This window comes from Mus musculus, chromosome 13 (genome assembly GCF_000001635.26).
Source record: "Mus musculus strain C57BL/6J chromosome 13, GRCm38.p6 C57BL/6J".
In the NCBI taxonomy this organism is placed as follows: domain Eukaryota; kingdom Metazoa; phylum Chordata; class Mammalia; order Rodentia; family Muridae; genus Mus; species Mus musculus.
Genome location: NC_000079.6, coordinates 51,475,974 through 51,495,411, shown reverse-complemented (window position 1 = coordinate 51,495,411; position 19,438 = coordinate 51,475,974). Strand labels below are relative to the sequence as shown.

The window sequence follows — 19,438 nt, the reverse complement described above, 5'->3', positions numbered from 1 at the left end:
CATCCTCCCTCTCTTATAACATCCTGGGTCACCAGGATGAGAGCATCACTTCCAAATGGTGCCCTCTCTGACACATTTCCTGGGCTCACATCTTTACCAGGGGAGCCAGCATTCCTGTTTTGCCTTTCCTCCCTTGCCAGGGCCTTCCCAAGCCTTCTGACAAGCTACAGACGTAGCTCTGAGGCGCAGCATTTGCACAGAGTGTGAAAGGCTCTGGAGACCCCTCGGTGTCACAGAACCAAACCACACCATTCTGGTTCTCCAAACTAGGTCGTCATAGTGTTTTTCTGCTTCAAAACAGACACTGGCTCCTCCTGATAAGGCCTGACACCCCGGTCCCACTGCCCCGTCCTCTTGAACTTGCTTTCTTTTCCCTGTTTTCTTATGGGCTTAAATATTCATTTTTTTTAATGAGCTAGCATACCTCTTGAGAGCAACAGTTGCAAGGGGCAGGCTGAGAAGAGGTTATCTTAATCACTGAAGAATTTCTACCTCAGTAAGAACATTCCCCCAGAAAGCCGTGTGAGCCTTTCCAGCCCACGATATGACCATCTCCTACAGAGCAGCCACCTCCACTGTGCTGCCCACAGCCTATGGTAGACACCCTATCCTTGAACTTACCATACATGGTGAATCCAATGTGCCATGTGTCTGCCACTTCCTCACCATCTTGTCTGTGGCCTTCCTTCCTGCCATCCCTACTCCCATACACACACACACACACACACACACACACACACACACACCATCCTCTTCAATGGCCCTGTCTTTGGTTGTGAGTGATTCTTTATTGTGCATGGAGCATCCATAGCTGTCTAAGAACAGAGTCAATTGTCTTTGGCTTTACCTGGCCTACTGGGTCTGATAGCCTGGGATGATAGCTAAGGGAACACACTGTGGGCAGTGGCCTCTGGTGTATGGGTCTGCTGTTCTCGTTGTCACCAGGAGTTTAGGAATTCAGCCTGTTCTTATTGGCCTTGTAGCACCATTGCTAATGTCAATTCTTTCTAGTTCCTTTACAGTTTTAAATTATGTATGTATGTATGTATGTATTTAGTGCGTGCGTGTGTGTGTACATGCATGTGTTATGCATACATATAGAAGCCAGTTGTAAACATTGGATGAGTGCCTCCTCTATCTCTCTGTACATTATTATTTTGAAACAGGGTCTTACAATGTTGCCCCGGTTAGCCTGAAACTTACTCTGTAGACCAGGCTGGTGGAGAACTCACAACGATCCACCTGCCTGCACTTCCTGAGTTCTGGGATTGAAGGCACATGCTGCCATACCCAGCCTTCCACCTTATCTTATGACACAAGGTCTCCCACTGAACCTGTAGCTCACTGATTAGCCTAGATTGGGATGGCAGGTGAGCCATCTCCTGTCTCTGTCTCCCCAGCTCTGGGATTTCAGGCACGTGTCCCCAGACCCAGCTTCCGCATGGGTTCAGGCCATTGATCTCACGTCCCTGTGCTTCTGCTAAAAGCATCTTACCAGCTGCTCTATTCCCAGGGCCCGCACTGGGACTTTTAATTATCTGTAATCAGATAGCCAATCCCACGCCAAGTCCCTACTGTATCTGAAGGAGACCGTTTCCTCTACCAGACGCCACACACATCCGGCTGTATTTCTGCATGTTTTATCCTATCCGCTCATGCATCTGTCTTTCATGCAAAGTGAGTTTCAGTTTGCACTCCCCCTCCCCCCTCATTTTTATTTCTTGTTAATTTTTTCCAAAATGTCTTCATGTCACTTTAAAAATTCTAAGGTACTCTGGATGGCTGGGTGCAGGTCAACGCCAGCATGAGAGCTGACTCTATGGTCTTGGTCAGTGGGCTGGACCGCCTTGTGCCTTTGCAGAAGAGTGGAATGGGCTTCGGGGTGTGTGTGAGAGAGTGGGGGGGGGCAGAAACACACCTCTCTTTTACTTCCCTCTCCCTCCCTTCTCTTCTTGACAGGGTCCATATCTGTACTGGCTAGTTTTGTGTCAACTTGACACAGCTGGAGTTATCACAGAGAAAGGAGCTTCAGTTGAGGAAATGCCTCCATAAGATCCAACTGTAAGGCATTTTCTCAATTAGTGATCAAGGGGGAAAGGCCCCTTGTGGGTGGGACCATCTCTGGGCTGGTAGTCTTGGGTTCTATAAGAGAGCAGGCTGAGCAAGCCAGGGGAAGCAAGCCAGTAAGTAACATCCCTCCATGGCCTCTGCATCAGCTCCTGCTCCCTGACCTGCTTGAGTTCCAGTCCTGACTTCCTTTGGTGATGAACAGCAGCATGCAAGTATAAGCCGAATAAACCCTTTCCTCCCCAACTTGCTTCTTGGTCATGATGTTTGTGCAGGAATAGAAACCCTGACTAAGACAATATCCCAAGCTATCCTCAAACTCAGGATGTCGCAGGGAGTGACTGTAGCAGGATTAGAACTTCTAATCCTCTCACCTTCCAGGCACCACACTCAGTTCTATGTGGTGCTGCAGATTGAAGCCAGGGCTTTGTGCATCCTAAGCAAGTGCTCTACTAACTGAGCTACCTCCCTGCTCTTGAGAAAGGCCTTTGAAGGATGTTCAGCATTGCCCTGAAAGCCAGAGGGTGGGGAACTTGCTGAATGCGCTCTTAACACTGTTTGCCCTGCTCAGTTGCATGCTATGATGCCTGGACAAGATCCCAAGTGGCTACTGGGTGCTGGCCCAGGCTGTCGTTCCCATTTGCTATGAACCTGGGGGTGGGGGTGGGGGAATGGACTGTTTACTTCCTCAGTCCAGGAGAGGCTGACTATGGGGTAATCTCCTTGGCCATCAGATGAATAGGTGAGCAAAGTGGTCAGGGGTTTCTCCCAGGGTCTGCCCCCATTCCATACTTCTGAGAACCTTAAGGACCTGAGAAAAACTGAGTTCTGGGGGATGGGTATAGACTCAGTTTGATTCCATCAATGTCACATGGTTCTAGACAGAGTGAAGAACTTTCTTTGTGTTTCAGTTCACTTTGTGTCTTGAGCATTTGAGGCCTGCTGCTCAGGAAGGAGGTGCATAAACTTGGGCTTCCTTTGCGCCCCCACTCCTAGCTTTCCTTCACCTTGAAGTACTGGGCAGATCTCAGACAGGAAGCAGTGTCAGGTGTGGCTTCCCATCATGGGGACACCACACTGCCCCCTCTTACTCTGCCTCACTCCAAGCTGCCTTCAGAGGTCACCCTCCCCAGCTTCCTGCAAAGTTTACTTGGCATTTTCTAGAATTCCATTTAAGCTCCCCTCTTGTTCCTCTCCTCCTCAGTTCAGCCAGTGGCACTTTCCCTTCTATGTCCCCAAGGAGATGCACAAATACGGACATAGGAGTCAGCGATGAGGAGGGAGCCACACAAGAGCTTTGCAGCACCCCATCACCCAGGAAACATCCTGGTATGATAGGCCAGCCCTGTAGTGGGATCAGAAAAGGGAACTAGAACTTTCCACAAGGCTACTGTTGCCTAAATAAATGTCACCCGCCTAGGATGGGTTGGAAGACTGGTCAACGTTATGTGTAAATACTGAATCACTCAGCACCTTCTCTTTTGTCATGCACATGCTGGCTGCCTCCACAGGGCTGGGCTGGGTCCACAGCTGGGATTTGTGGACTCATGGTGCTTTTGTCCCACAGCTTGGTTGTGACATGGTCCTTGCATCTCCTTGATTTATACCCTCTCTTGTCCACGCCCCCACTTATCATTTCTGACGTTTCTGGGTGCACAACTTTCTGCTGACTCATTGTAACCTCCCTTCGTCATATTAAAGTTTTTTTTTTTTTTTCAGTTGCTGAACATGATGGCTAAATTTGGTTGTCATTTTGACACATTTGGGAAAAGAGAACCTTAATTAAGGAACTGCCTCCCCCAGATTGTCCTGTGGGTATCTTTGTGGGGCATTTTTTTGACTGCTAATTGATATAGGAAGGCCCAACACACTATGGACAGTACCATCCCTAGGAAAGTGGCCTTGGGCTACATCAAATACACAGCTGGCTGTGAGTCTGGGAGCAAGCCAGTGGACATGGAAGGATGCTCCATGGTTTCTACTGCAATTTCCTACCTTGAGTTCCTTCCTTGGCTTCTATAAATGATGGATTATAACCCGTTAGCTAAAGTAAACCCTTTCCTGCCCAAGTTTCTTTGGTCAGGATATTTAGTGAAGCAACAGAAACATAACTAACACTGAGAGGTGACCAAAACCAGTAAAACTGATGATCCACAGATTTCTAGGAGTTGGTACTTTGATCTGACATATTTGGCAATGTCTTCGGGTTTATAATGGTGATATGGAGTTATTTATGAGTGATACAATCCTGACAAAGAAGTCCATCTTTAGTGAGCTAAGTGGACCACTAAAAATGTCACATATGTGATGTGGGAACCTAGAGTCTCCTTGCATTCTGCTACCCAGCCCCGAAGTGGCTGTGACCACTCCTCGGCTGCCCTGGAGAACATCAGGAGGTCTGTAGCTTGACTTCTTTGGCACCATCATCCACACAGTCTTGTGTGGAAGGCGTGGCTTCAGGGTCACAGAATTTCCCCATGAGCTATTCTTACCGGGAAGGGCAGGGCTGGAGGATACAAATTGAAGCGTGGAGACTGTTTCCCTCTGACACCAGGAAACTGTGCTACCTTCCTGTGGGTGAGCTGGGGTTTATCAGTGATGCCACCACCACCTGCCTGTTGTGTGTTTGACTTTGTTGTGTTCTCCTGGCTTGGGAAAGAGAAAACTTAGGAGTGGTTTCTATTTTGTTTGGTTTTTCAAGATTGAATCTACTTTTAATTAACGTCTCTGTGTGTGTGTGAGTGTGCGTGCGTGCGCGCATACGTGTGCATATGTGAGTGTGCACAGGGGCATGTATGTGCACATGATCAGGTATGCCCATGGAGGCCAGAGTTATTGGATTCCCTGAAGCTGGAGTTACAGGTGGTTGCAAGCCATCTTGACATGCATACCAGAAACCAAACTCTGATCCTCTGTAAAATGACTGTGCTCACTTATCTGCTGAGTCATCTCTCCAAGCCAGCGAAAACTGAGTTTCAATTCTGGTTCTGCCCTTGACTTGCTGAGAGTTTGTACAGCTCAGGCAAGGATGTCTGGAGCCAGTGGTGTACCTCTTTGTGCCCCTGTGCCTCGAAAGGTGTATGTTTTCAGTAGAGCCAGGAGGGAGGCAGGGGCTTCAGGACCCCCCTCCCAAACCTCTCAACAGCATCTCCAGCATGCGACTGAGCACTTGATCTCATCTAGTGACAGTTCTGTCTTAGACAGATATAGACACTTTAGAGGTAGAGCTTGGTTGGAGGAAGCAGGGCACTCTGGGCTGCCTTGAGGTTTTAGAACCAGACTCTGTGCTTCTTGACTGTGGATACATGACCAACTAACCTCAAGGCCTGGTCACCATGTCGTCCCTACAGCCATGGACTGTACCCCCTCAAACTATGAGTCAGAATAAGTTCTTCTCCCTTAAGTTGTGTCTGCTCAGTAATTGGTTGCAACAATGAGTCAAATAACTAATGGAGGGGGGGGGAATAAACTATCAGTCACTTTCAGTAATTCACACCTACACATGGATCTACTACTATTTTCCTCTTTTTCTTTTGAGACCGTCTTTGGGATCATATTCTGTAATCCATCAGATTATAATTGTTATAAATATATGTGGTGTTTGGAGCCAGAATTAGATAAAAGGACTTTATAATTTATATTTCATTCTCCCTCCTCCTTCCATATTCGTAATGGTTAGTTTTAATTGACAACTTAATACGATCTAGAATCACCTGGGAAAATGATCAATGGGGAGTGTCTAGATCAGCTTGATCTGAGGATATGTCTGTGGAGGTTGTCGTCTTGGTTGTGTTAATTGATGTGGGAAGACCCTGCCCACTGTGGGTGGCTCCATTCCCTGGGTTTGCATCCCTCCTTGTAGAAGAGTGGGAAACGTGAACTGAGTCGGCAGCATGCATGCATCCGTTTCTCTCTGTCTGGACTGTGGATAGGACACACTGCTTTAAGTTCCTGCCTTTTTAACTTCTCATGTGCTGTGATGTGTTTCTATACGGTAGCAAAATGGAAGCTGCACTGGCAGAATTCCTATGGGAAGGGCAAGATGGTGGAGGACAGTGGGAGAGTCTGAGTTACCCTGGTTAGCGGAGGTCTCCAATATGATCAAGGTGCCACGTGGCATAGAAAAAAAGACTGTGTCTAGTCAGGTGCTTGCAAAGGGAGTTTCCTTGTCTGATAAGGACCAGCATTGCAGGCTAGGGGACATTGTCAGCACCCTGGACAGAACTTCCCCAGGACTTCTCAGGTTCCTTCCAGGATGCTTCCCACCCACACTGCCACTGAGCTTCAGGCTCCATGCATATTGTGTCCCACCAACCCGGGACCCATATACTCATCCTGGATCCCAGGAATCCCACTCTCTGCCCCTGAGCCTCAACAGCCTCAACCTTGCCTCTGGAATCCTCCTATTCCCCCAACCCCTGTCCTGTCTCCACCTACAAGCCCTGGTGTTCCCCAGCTCTTCCTTATTTTATGATCCTATCTCATTTCAGTTCAGAATGAGCAGAAAACAAGAATCCATTTTCATTAGGATATTGGCTGCCCACATCTCAGGAGACTCTAGTTTCCTGTCCCACAGTTGTCAAGTGTCTCCTATCTTCTGCTCTACCAGGACACCCTGTTCTTTGTCTCCTCTTGATGAGGCATTCATGGACTCCTTCTACAGTGGCTTCTCCTTTTCCCATTGGTTTTTGTGTAGATGTGCCCATTGATTTTTGAGGTTTAGGTCCCCCGTGTGACCACCCATGTCATTCACAGCTACTATGATACTTACCTCAGAGTCCCGCTTGCTGGATGGAACTTGCTGAGTGGCACATGTGTAACCAAAGGGATCAAGCTGAGATGCCTCCCCCATTTTCACAAAACATTTCTCATGTCTTGCTCAAAATCTCTCTGTCCCATCTTGGCTTTGTCATTGGGATTTTGGTGTTTTGGGTTTTCTTCCTGGCTGATTTTGAGATGGTTGTCTCTTGACTAAATTTTTATTTTGATGCTATAGTTTGCACTGGTATTTCTTTCCTTTTATAATGTCTTACTCTCATATCAACCTTCCACTCAAAGATCATTAAAAACAATTCTTCCTGTGCTTCTTTAATATTTTCATTTCTTTTTTTAAAAAAACAATCACAACAGCTTCTCCTTGTGATGAACCAAGAATTGGTGATTTGCATATGAATAGCTGTCCACTCTCCACTACTGGCTCAGAGATGTCTCCAGCTGAAGTGTGTATACGTGTGTGTGTGTGTGTGTGAGAGAGAGAGAGAGAGAGAGAGAGAGAGAGACAGAGACAGAGACAGAGAGACAGAGACACAGAGACACAGAGACACAGAGAGAGAGACACAGAAAGACAGAGAGAGGCAGAGAGACAGAGACAAAGAGAAAGAAAGTACACATGTACACACGTGTGAACTTAGACTTAGCTTATTGTTGAATTTATTTCATTTTCTGTTGCCCTTTCTCCTACTTAACTACAAACTAAAGAGGGCAGAAAATTCACCCAACTGTTCCCCTATTATATTTTTATTGTTTCACTGGGAACATTTGTACAAAGTCCAGCTCTAAAGTTCTACACTGGCAAGAATAAGATCCAGCTGTGAGAGGTGTCTGCTCCATCCATGAGGATTCTGGCCTGGATAGAGGAGATGGAGATGCTGTAAACATGAAGGTTAGTGTTTTGGCCCAGCTGCCTCTGGTAGCTTTTAGAGGACTTCTGAGCCTGCCAAATGTCCCATTTTAGTATTAATGGAGCACTGAGGTCAGGATTTAGCTTCTCGAAATTGGGTTGCACCGAGCAGAATGCTAAGAAGCAATCTCTATTATTTAAAAAAAAAAAGCCAGCAAAATTGGTACCTGGGTTCCAAAGGGGATTAAATGGAATTACACAGAACTAAAATATTGCTAAATGAACAAATTGAGACAGCACTGCTCACAAAAAAAAAAAAAAAAAGCCAGGAAGGAAATTGAGAAGAGCTACATTTAAAATTAGACCTTGGAGTTAAAGTAACTAATTTCAGACATCTAAATATTGCTGTTTTTAATGGTGTGTCATTTCTCTTTCAAACAGAAATAGACACCATCTCAAGTTGAAGTGAGGATTTATGCACACGAGTGATCACATGAGAATTAGAAACAGATTCTGTGGCCATTCTAAGACCACACACACACAAACACACACACACACACACACACACACACACACACACACACACACACATGTGCGCGCGCACGGGATTCTGAAAGCTCGCAGGGGTATCCTTAGGAATCACCTTGAGTGTGTGAGCTCAAAAAAGAGTTCTGGCTTATCTTTTATTTGAAAATTTCAAAGATAAAATGGCGGGTATATGAATATGCTCTGCAGACCTGATGGGCCTCTCTGAGAAGATGTTCTGTTTGTAATTTGTCACACTGTACAGTCCCCTCTGAATACTGATGCCCCCCCCCCCACCTCTTGATTTTTTTCCTGGACTAGAAACCAGATTCAAATGGCTTGTGGCTGACTAGGTAAGACCTCTGATGGTGGGAGTCCTTTTAGAAAACTGTTTGTAACACTCTTAATTTCCTATGAGGTTCCATGTTGGTGGTCAGGGGAAAAATATCTAGGAACTACTGAGGATGTCATAAGGGTGACCAAGGAGAGGTGTCCTTTTTAGCTTATTGAGATCATCAGAGATCTAGCTGGGTTGTCGAGCTAAATCCATCTCCTGACTTAATACATATAGTGCAGAGGTGATCTGATACTCTCTTCTGGTCTCTATGTGTGTGATACACATATATACAAATATGTATACTCATATAAGCATATGTTCACACAAAATTTAAACTAACTAAATAGAAAACAAACAGGCATGGTGGCACATGTCTGTAGTCTCAGGGTTGTGGAGGTAGAGACAGGAGGGTGTCTCGGCTTCTTTAACCAGCCAGTCTACAGAATTAGTAAGTTTCAGGCCAGCAAGAGACCCTATCTCAAAAAAAACAAAAACAATAACACCAACAACAAAACTAGGTAGACAGTGTCTTTAGTAACCCCACCACCACCACCATGCATACATATAAACATAAAATTAAACAGGAACAAGACTGGAAAAGTGGCTCAGTAGGTAGGAGCACATACTGCTCTTGCAGAGGACACAGTTTAGTTCCCAGAACTCACGTTGGGCAGCTCACAACCACCCCTAATTATAGCTCTTGGGGATCTGATTGCCCTCTTTTGGCTTCTGAGGGAACCTGCACTCACGTGGGTGCATGCCCCCATCCCACATATACACATAATTAAAAATAAAATACATCTGAAAATATTAAACAGGTAAAAAAAACACATACGGAGACTTACATGCTCATGGAAAAAGACAGCAGAGGGCTGAGGGAATGCCTCAGCTTTGCAAACATGAGGACCCGAGTTCAAATCCTCAGCACTCCTTAAACAAAAGCTTGGCTTGGTTACACAGACCTATACCCCTTTGCTGTATGTGTGTGGGGGTGTTGTGGAGGCAGGAGGATTGCTAGGTCTTCTTACTGGCTGCCAGATTCAGTTCCATCCAGATTCAGTGAGAGACTCTGACTCAAAGGACTGAGGTGAAGACCGATGGAGATGCCTGCATGCAGGTGTTTGCACGTTCATATGCATGTGGGCACACACACACACACATTAACTCATTACCAAAAACAACACCCCCGTGTTCTGAAAGCAAAGAAGGAGCTTGCTTTGAGCAGATTTAGATGGTGTGTATTTCATTATTTGGGCACAGGCGATGGCTATTATACAATAAATAGGAACAGTGTTGCCATCCCAAACATCTGCTCAGGTTCGCTTTTCCAGGTCAGGATGACTCATACCGTGTAGGCTTCCTGGCGTCCAAACTGTCAAAGACTCATTTTTCTTCCCCGTCTCCACAATGCATTGAATGGCAAACATGAAGCCCGCCTGCATGGTCCCTGCCCTAATTTGACAAGGACGTCTCCTGAAGCAGCCACACTGAGACCATGGTTATTTTTCAACTAGACGGTAGACATTAATTGTGAGGAGTATTCTGTTTGGGGAAACTGGTTGGCTGTCTCTAAGGAGCTATTTTCCTCTTGTTCATTCAGCCCATCTCTTGTGCCCGTTGGTTTATTTTTCTGTGTTCTTGCGGTCTTTTCTCTTTCTCCATGTGGGAGTTGAGGTGTGTTCCTGGCTCCTTTAGGCATTCCTCACTTCAAACTGCCTTCAGCTGTTCTCCCAGTCATTTCTTTTTTCTTTTTTTTTTCCATTTTTTATTAGGTATTTAGCTCATTTACATTTCCAATGCTATACCAAAAGTCCCCCATACCCACCCACCCCCACTCCCCTACCCACCCACTCCCCCTTTTTGACCCTGGCGTTCCCCTGTACTGGGGCATATAAAGTTTGCGTGTCCAATGGGCCTCTCTTTCCAGTGATGGCCGACTAGGCCATCTTTTGATACATATGCAGCTAGAGTCAAGAGCTCCGGGGTACTACTGGTTAGTTCATAATGTTGTTCCACCTATAGGGTTGCAGATCCCTTTAGCTCCTTGGGTACTTTCTCTAGCTCCTCCATTGGGAGCCCTGTGATCCATCCATTAGCTGACTGTGAGCATCCACTTCTGTGTTTGCTAGGCCCCGGCATAGTCTCACAAGAGACAGCTACATCTGGGTCCTTTCAATAAAATCTTGCTAGTGTATGCAATGGTGTCAGCGTTTGGATGCTGATTATGGGGTGGATCCCTGGATATGGCAGTCTCTACATGGTCCATCCTTTCATCTCAGCTCCAAACTTTGTCTCTGTAACTCCTTCCATGGGTGTTTTGTTCCCAATTCTAAGGAGGGGCATAGTGTCCACACTTCAGTCTTCATTCTTCTTGAGTTTCATGTGTTTAGCAAATTGTATCTTATATCTTGGGTATCCTAGGTTTGGGGCTAATATCCACTTATCAGTGAGTACATATTGTGTGAGTTCCTTTGTGAATGTGTTACCTCACTCAGGATGATGCCCTCCAGGTCCATCCATTTGGCTAGGAATTTCATAAATTCATTCTTTTTAATAGCTGAGTAGTACTCCATTGTGTAGATGTACCACATTTTCTGTATCCATTCCTCTGTTGAGGGGCATCTGGGTTCTTTCCAGCTTCTGGCTATTATAAATAAGGCTGCTATGAACATAGTGGAGCATGTGTCCTTCTTACCAGTTGGGGCATCTTCTGGATCTCCCAGTCATTTCTTACTTCCCGAGAGTCACAGGGTTGAGCCTGACACACCTGATTTGGACCTCCGCAGCCTCCTTGCCTGGACTTTTCTTTATTCCCAGTTCTCCAGCCCTTACTGGATGAGACCTGCACATGGGATTCCTGCCCTGCTGGAGCCTATGCGTGTTCTTTATACAAGGGCACTCTCATCCCTCAGTGAGGACAGTGCCTGGCATAGCAAACTTCTCAACCAATACTGTTCTGCGCACCTGCCCTGGGCATAGACCCTTGTACCGCAGAATTCCTTTACTCTTCATGCCTCTGGGCTTTTGTGACTCAGCAGTTCCTCAACTCTTAAGCCCACTGTAATTTAAAATTATTATAGGAAATATACTGAACCTAGAGAATATGCTAGAACATGCTAGCTTAGCAGCAGAGGACTTGAGTATTGGCAGTTTCTTCTGGTGATCATGGTGCAGACTGTGAGGTGAGGGTTAATGCTGCTGTATTCATTTATTTTTATTTTTTGAGACAGCGTCTCATGTGGTCTCAAACTCGCCATTAGGTGAGGATGCCCTTGAACCTCTCTGATCCTCCTATCCCTACCTCTAGAGTGCTAGGATTATTGCTATGCACTACCAAACCTGGTTTTGTGGGGTGCTAGGGATAGAATCCAGGGCTTCAGAAGTGTTAGGGTAGCACTCTACCAACTGGGCTGTAGCCCCAGCTGACTGTATTTAAAATGGAAGACGTTAGGAGTCCGACAGTGAGAATCATGTTTCCTCTGGTGACATTTGAACTTACTTCGGAAGGGACCTCTATGAGCTGTGGTGGCTGGATAGGTTAGGTCCTGGTAATCTGTCCAAGATAGGATGTTGCTAAAGACGTGATTGACAGAGTAAAAGAAAATGTTGGGGAGAGTTCATATCAGGTGCTGATTTTTAAAAACGAAATGTTAGTTAAGTTCAGAAAAGGGGAAAACAAAATGCGGCATTGATCATCATATGACCACACTAGGGAAGAGAGAGAATGTGGCGAAAGTTTTAAGATGCCCTGCCTGTGCTTGGTTTAATTCTGCTTGTCGGAGAGACACACTTGGAGGGCCAATTTTCTATGCTAAAATAAGCAGGCAGTTATTGCCCCTGGACCTCTGAGTGCGGACTCTCCGAGTTACATAACTCTGATTGGCATGTAATAAAAGTGAATTTCTCCCTGCCCTTAGGGAAGCCATCAGCCGTGTCTGCGAAGCTGTGCCAGGTGCCAAAGGAGCCCTCAAGAAGAGAAAGGTACGGTCACCCTCACTGTCACGTCTGTGACCTCCTGCGTGTGTCTCAGGGCCATCCTCCGTGTCTCCACCCACATAACTGTCCACTGTGTTCTTACATGACCTGGGGCATTTTTGTCATTCCTTAAGGTAAACCACCCAACGAAAGCTAAGACACTGTCTCTCTGTGTGTCTCTCTCAAGGTTGTAGATACCCACAGTGGCTTAAACCCTGGAGACAATGATAACAATGAACACCTGGCTAAGCATCCCCGAATCCCATTACATACATGAGTTCATGTACCCCTAACCACTCATGGGCCTGCCACCTAAGTGGTAAATGCTAGCAAATGTTTAACAACTGGATCCTGGAGTTGTGAGAGGGAGGCAGGACACTGAGTTCGTAACAATGCCAACTACTATAGTGTAAATATTTTCCCGTGGCTGACTCAAGCTTTCAATGCAAGGTCCCTGGAAAGACCCATATAGCTATTACTGTGTTGTATTTTGCCCAAGCACAGCAGATGGGGCCCGAAGAGCACAGGTTTACACAGCGTGAAACCAGGTAGCCAGTATTTGCTGTTTTAGATGCCATTTAATGCAGTTGTGACTTTGTATAAACTAACTTTCAATAATAGTTGTGCTTAGTGGTCAGCTCATAGCATTTCTAAAGATGGGACGCTTAGCTTTCCTGAGCCGGCTCAGCTGCGTCACTGGAAGTCCCCATGCTGTAGATGATGGAACTTGAGGCTCTGGGCTGAGAAGCCACGACGTGGATAGGAGCTGGGGCTACGGTCAAGCCAGATCACCTGCTCCAGAGGCAGATGTTCAGCTATACTTCTAGAATGTTCCATCCTGAATATGGCTGGATTAGGAGGGGAAAATATCTGGGGGTTGGGGAGAAAACTCAGCTGGTAAAGCGCTTGTTGCATAATGTGAGTTTGGATCCCCAGTTATCCATGTGAAATGCCTGACTTGGCAGCACATGCCTGCAGTCCCTGTGCTAGAGAAACAGAGGCAGGCTGGTCCTGGGGCTCACTGGTCAGTCAGGGTTGCAGAATTGGTATACTTCAGGTTCCATGACTCTGTCTCCAAGTATGAGGTAGAGAGTTTTAGAGGAAGACACCTAATGACCTTTAGTCTCACGTGCTTGCACACATCTGCACCTGTACTCTCTCTCTTACACACACACACACACACACACACACACACACACACACTCACTCACTCTATCTCTATCTCTCTCTCTATCTCTCTCTCTATCTCTATCTCTCTCTATCTCTATCTATATATATCACTACAAAAAAGAAGAAGAAAACATTGAATTAAGCTGTCTCTCTCATTAAGTATCTAAGAAAGAAATAGTTCAGCAGCCACAATCATAACTTTTACCCACCTAGAAGGGATTTGTGGGGAAGCCTACCACATAGAGCCTTATATCTGCCCCAGTCTGAGCTTTCAGATTCCAGATAGCTTTGTCTCCAAGTCACTTCTGTCTTTAGAACTGGGAACATTCATGAACCTATAGGGCAACTGGGCCTAGGGCACAGAACTTGGCAGCTGATGTTATGTGATGGTCAGTCCCTGGGAACCAAGCAAAGCTCTAGAATCTTGAATACAGAAAGCAAGGTGCCCCCCTGGAAACAGCAAGGAAGACCACCATCTCTAAGAGGAAGTGTTCCTAACAAGTCTTGTGGTTCCCTTGCATTTCTCTTGGTGGGAAGAGATGGAGGTAAAGGCTGCTTTCCAGACTGTACCCCAGATGCACTTGACCCGACTCTTGCACAGGGGAGATGAGTTCTCTAAAAGGCTCTTTTGAAGCATCAAGTAAAAAGAAAAAGAAGAAAATAAATTGGCAGGGATACTAAAGGAAATAGCATCTATCTGGGAGCAAAGAGCTGAGGTTTGGGTCGGCCAAACCATGGCAACCCGGAGGTAAGTTCAGCAGGATGTATTCTTTTGAAGTAGAAGCTTTCCATTAAACTTTGTCTTTTGAGACAGGTCATTGGCTGGGCAGGCACCCTAAACTGCAAATCCATTCTGATTGGTTCATTAACTAGGCTACTCCCCACTGAGTGGTTGGTATACCAGGCCAGCGGGTCTGCGTCTGGCCTCTTATCTGAGTCACAGGAACATCCTGTGGTCTGAGCTTCTGCAGAGGGATGCGACCTTCTGTTTCCCAGCTCCACTTTAGACAGCCTCAGCTGCTGCACTGTTTCTCCTACTGGATTAAAGAACTGTGCGTCTGATTAGGAACTCTTTGGCATAGTGATCAGAGGACGTTCTAGCCAAACGGAAAGCGTGGGTTGGCCCTGGAGGACACAGGAAAGGCTTTAGCATGTGCCTAGGGATCCAGGAGAAGGTGACTGGCTGGACACTGGAGCTCTCTGATACTCCCATAAGGACTTTCTGACATGTGATGGAGACACCAAGCCTGCCTGCGTGGTTTCTGGAGGTTTACATCAAAGGGATCTGTGAGACGCCAGCATTATAGTCAAGGCAGCCAGGAAGACAAGGAGTTCTCCCCCAGAGTTTACATCTTAGATCTTTTACAGTTTTATAACTCATATTCCTGAATGTGCATAGACTGAGAGTCTGGGGCTGGGGTATACTGGCATCTCAGCCTTTGCCCTTTCAGACACAGAGTCTGCATCAAAAGCTAATCTCTCCCCCTTGGATTTCACAGCCGCCGAGTAAGATGCTGTCCAGCATCCTGGGGAAGAGCAACCTCCAGTTCGCAGGGATGAGCATCTCCCTGACCATCTCCACCGCCAGCCTGAATCTGCGCACTCCTGACTCCAAACAGGTGTGTGGCTGCCCAAGGTAGACATCCCAGGGCCTTCCGGCTCAGAGCTGACTGAGTAGCCCATGCGGAACCTGCTTGGCCGAACCTTGAACTTGAGCCAACTTGACAGTGTGCCCACTGATGAATGAGTGGTTCTCTGGAATTCTGCTCTAAATGGTGGCTGTTGGTGTGCTTGTAACCAAGAAACGGTGATGTGGTTGCAAACGTCCTGGCATCTGCCCTTGTTTTATAGCCATGCGTTATTGGTTTTATGGGCCACATTTTAATCTTATCCTGCTTGAGGTAGACAGCATGCTGTGGTTTAATAGGCAGGAGTTTTCTTCCTCTTAGCATCTTAGGTTGGAGTCTCTTATAGTCCCTCCTGTCTCAGGGTTGATGGGCTGGCATACTTGCAGTGTAGACAGGTGGAGACCCAGGCTACACAACCACACTTATAAAGGCAAATTTCAGGTAGGGTGGCTGTGTTTCTGTGTGATATCTATCTATCTATCTATCTATCTATCTATCTATCTATCTATCTATCTATCTATCTATCTATCTATCTATCTATTTCTGTGTGATGACTGTGTTTTAGGCCTATCTATATATCTTCTATCTATCTATCTATCTATCTATCTATCTATCTATCTATCTATCTATCTATCTATCTATCTATCTATTTCTGTGTGATGACTGTGTTTTAGGCCTATCTATATATCTTCTATCTATCTATCTATCTATCTATCTATCTATCTATCTATCTATCTATCTATCTATCTATTTCTGTGTGATGACTGTGTTTTAGGCCTATCTATATATCTACCACCTATCTCTCTCTCTATCTCTATCTATCTATCTATCTATCTATCTATCTATCTATCTATCTATCTATCTATCTATCTATTTCTGTGTGATGACTGTGTTTTAGGCCTCTCTATATATCTACCATCTATCTATCTATCTATCTATCTATCTATCTATCTACCTACCTACCTACCTACCTACCTACCTATCTACCTACCTACCTACCTACCAAAAAAAACCCAAGATGTAGAGACCAATTAGATCTAATGTAGAACCGAATCGGGGCTCTTTTGAGACATAACTGACCACATCTCCTCATGCTACCTCTTTGTCTTCCAGAGTGCCACAGATTACCCTTTTCTATCAGTTTTCTAAGGGTTGGACTAACCAGTTCTCGAGGCTGTGGATTTGAGATATCTAGTCAGCCTAGCCTTGCACTGGCTGTCTTAAGTTGAACCCCAGCTGTTCATGGAGGCTGGCCCACAAGGCTCTAGGTAGCCATGCAAACTGGAACCTGGCCTCTGTGACACAAGGGCCATTCATTTCCAGGGGTCCCTAGGCTATAACTCTCCACCCTTCTTGCTCATTCTCCACTTAATGAAAGAACAAGCCCAGTAAGGATAATGCTAAGACAGCCAGTTCCGAGGCCCTGTTCTACCTTGGATGGTCTAGGTAGGGTCTACTTAGGTGTCTACGTCTCACCCCTGTCATGTGTTAGGTGTGTCTAAATGTAGCTTTTCCACACCCAGGGGGTGTGAGTTAGGGGATACAGGAACAGTTCACAGCATATGGCTGTGTCTTTCCCGTATCCTGAGTTCAGGTCCCCAGTGCAGCAAATAGAGAAAGCAAGGCCCCCACCTCTTCCACCCAGGGAGCAGACAAACAGCAGTGTTGAGTGCTGAGGTCTGAGCAGAGGGCTGGAGTGAATCTCTTATAGGAGAAACAAGTGCTGAGCAGAGCACTAGGCTAAGACTTCTTATCCACCTTTCTCCCTCTTGGGTACTTGGAGCGGTGAGAGGCAAGCAAGACAGTGATCGCACATCCAGTTGACTATGTGTGTGGCTTATGTATGTGTCTGTGTATGTGTGCATGTGTGTGAGGGGGTTATATAGCATGTGCATAGAGTGTGTGACATGTGTGTTTGTGGTGTATGTATGTGTGGTGTATAGTACGTGTGTGTGCTGTATGTGTGTGTGCTATGTTTATGCTGTTTGTGTATGCAGTATGGTGTGTGTGTGTGTTATGTGTGTGCTGTTTGTGTATGTGGTATAATGTGTGTGTGTGTGAAGTGTATATAGTACGTGTGTGTGGTGTATGTGTGTCCTATGTCTGTGTTGTTTGTGTCTCTGGTATGGCATGTGTCTGTGTGTATGTATGTGTCATGTGTGTGCTGCTTTTGTGTGTGGTATGGTGTGTATAATGTGTGTGAGTTGTGTGAGCATGTGTGTATGTGTAAACAGGATGATAACCTCAGCTGAAGATTGTCAGACATCTTCCACTTTGATTTTTGAAACAGAGTCTCTCATTGTTCTGGAGTTCACACATTTGCCAAGACTGCCTGGCCAGTGGGCCCCTGAAACCCTCCTTTCTTTACCTCCCCAGTGCTGGGATTACAGGCTACAGTCCTAGTTTTTCACATCTTCCGGGGGATCAAACTCAGGTCCTCACATGCAAGTGTGGCAAGCAATTTATCAGCTGAGCCATCTCCTCAGACCTTGGAGGTGTTTTATGAGAAAAATTAAATAAATAAAAGTTAAACACACAAAAAATCAATTATGCAGCATTAGACACTTAACTCCGGGCATGGCAGGGCACACATGTAATCCAAGTGATAAGGACTCCAAGTCAGGAGAATCACAAGTTCAAGGCCAGCCTTATCAACATGAATTCTAGTCTAGCATGGGCTACAGGAAGCCCTGTCTCAACTGCCACCCCCAAGAGAACAAAATCCTGGCTTACGGCTGGGGATTCTGTTGACTTATCATTCCTTCTGGAGCTGCTTGCCCACCGGTAGCCGGACTCTAGAGCAACCATCATTAGCTCCGTAGCCTCCCGGTGGCCTCGCTGCTCCCTATTCTCCTGAAATCTCAGGTTTCTCTAGATGAGGTTTTACAAATGTCAACATGCAGAGTCAGCATTTTAAAATATTTAAAAATTGGACCCTATAATGATATGTTATTTTCGAGTTTTACAGGAATACGTATTCTATCTGGTGCCTTCTGACTGGGGACAAGGACAGAGGACACTGCTCAGAGATAAGCCTGGCTGTGTCGGGATGGAGCTGGGAGCTCTTTTCCACACAGGAACTCTTCTTCAATGTCGTTACATTGTCTTTAAAAAGATAAAAATAGCACAGAGGACTTACGTAGCTTTTAGAATTTAGGGCAGCTCTTAATTCACTCGGTGTCTACTGAATTCCACAGATGCTACAGCTTATAAACCGGATGGAAAATTTCCGTTTTAAGATGAATGTGGAAGAGCCCCTGGTCTTTAAGCCAGGGTTTTAATTTTCGGATGCTGGCCTTCTAACTTATACATATGTAATATGAATGGGATGGAGGGAAACAAACCATGCTTCCCCATCTTGCTTCTGCTGTTTGGGGAAGCAAAAACTGCAAGTTGTAACATTGTACTACAATATAGTTCCTTCTGTGTGTGTGTGTGTGTGTGTGTGTGTGTGTGTGTGTGTACACCAATGTGTCTTAGTCAGGGTTTCTATTTCTGTACAAACATGGTGACCAAGAAGCAAGTTGGGGAGGAAAGGGTTTATTCAGCTTACATTTCCACATCGCTGTTCATCACCAAAGGAAGTCAGGACTGGAACTCAAGCAGGTCAGGAAGCAGGACCTGATGCAGAGGCCATGGGGGGATGTTACTTACTGGCTTGCTTCCCCTGGCTTGCTAAGTTTGCTTTCTTATAGAACCCAGGACTACCAGCCCAGGGATGACACCACCCACAATGGACTCTTCCCCCTTGATCACTAATTGAGAAAATGCCTTACAGCTGGATCTCATGGAGGCATTTCCTCAAGGGAGGCTCCTTTCTCTGTGATAACTCCAACTTGTGTCAACTTGACACACAAAACCAGTTAGCACAGTGTGTGTGTACACATATGTGTTGTATATGTTTGTGTGAGGACATGTACATATGTGTGCATACATGTGGAGGTCACAGGTCAACCTGCATTGTCTTTGATCAGGCAGTGTCTGAGGGTTGTTCAATGGTCTGAAGTCCCCTCATTCAGCTAAGATACCTACCTGTCTCTAGTACCAAGATTGTAGCCACTCTACTGAGTTCTTTTCTATGTGGGTTGTAGGGATTGAACTCAGGTCCCCCCTACT

At 45.9% G+C, this 19,438-nt stretch overlaps 1 protein-coding gene across 1 annotated transcript in view; it reads left to right on the top strand.

The window, feature by feature from the left end:
* Positions 1-19,438, top strand: part of Shc3 (src homology 2 domain-containing transforming protein C3) — a 146,063-nt gene that overhangs the window by 74,040 nt on the left and 52,585 nt on the right. Inside the window, exons 3-4 of the mRNA NM_009167.5 lie at positions 12,467-12,530; positions 15,194-15,313. Of these exons, the coding sequence (NP_033193.3) occupies positions 12,467-12,530; positions 15,194-15,313 (184 nt within the window). The remainder of the gene's footprint in view (positions 1-12,466; positions 12,531-15,193; positions 15,314-19,438) is intronic.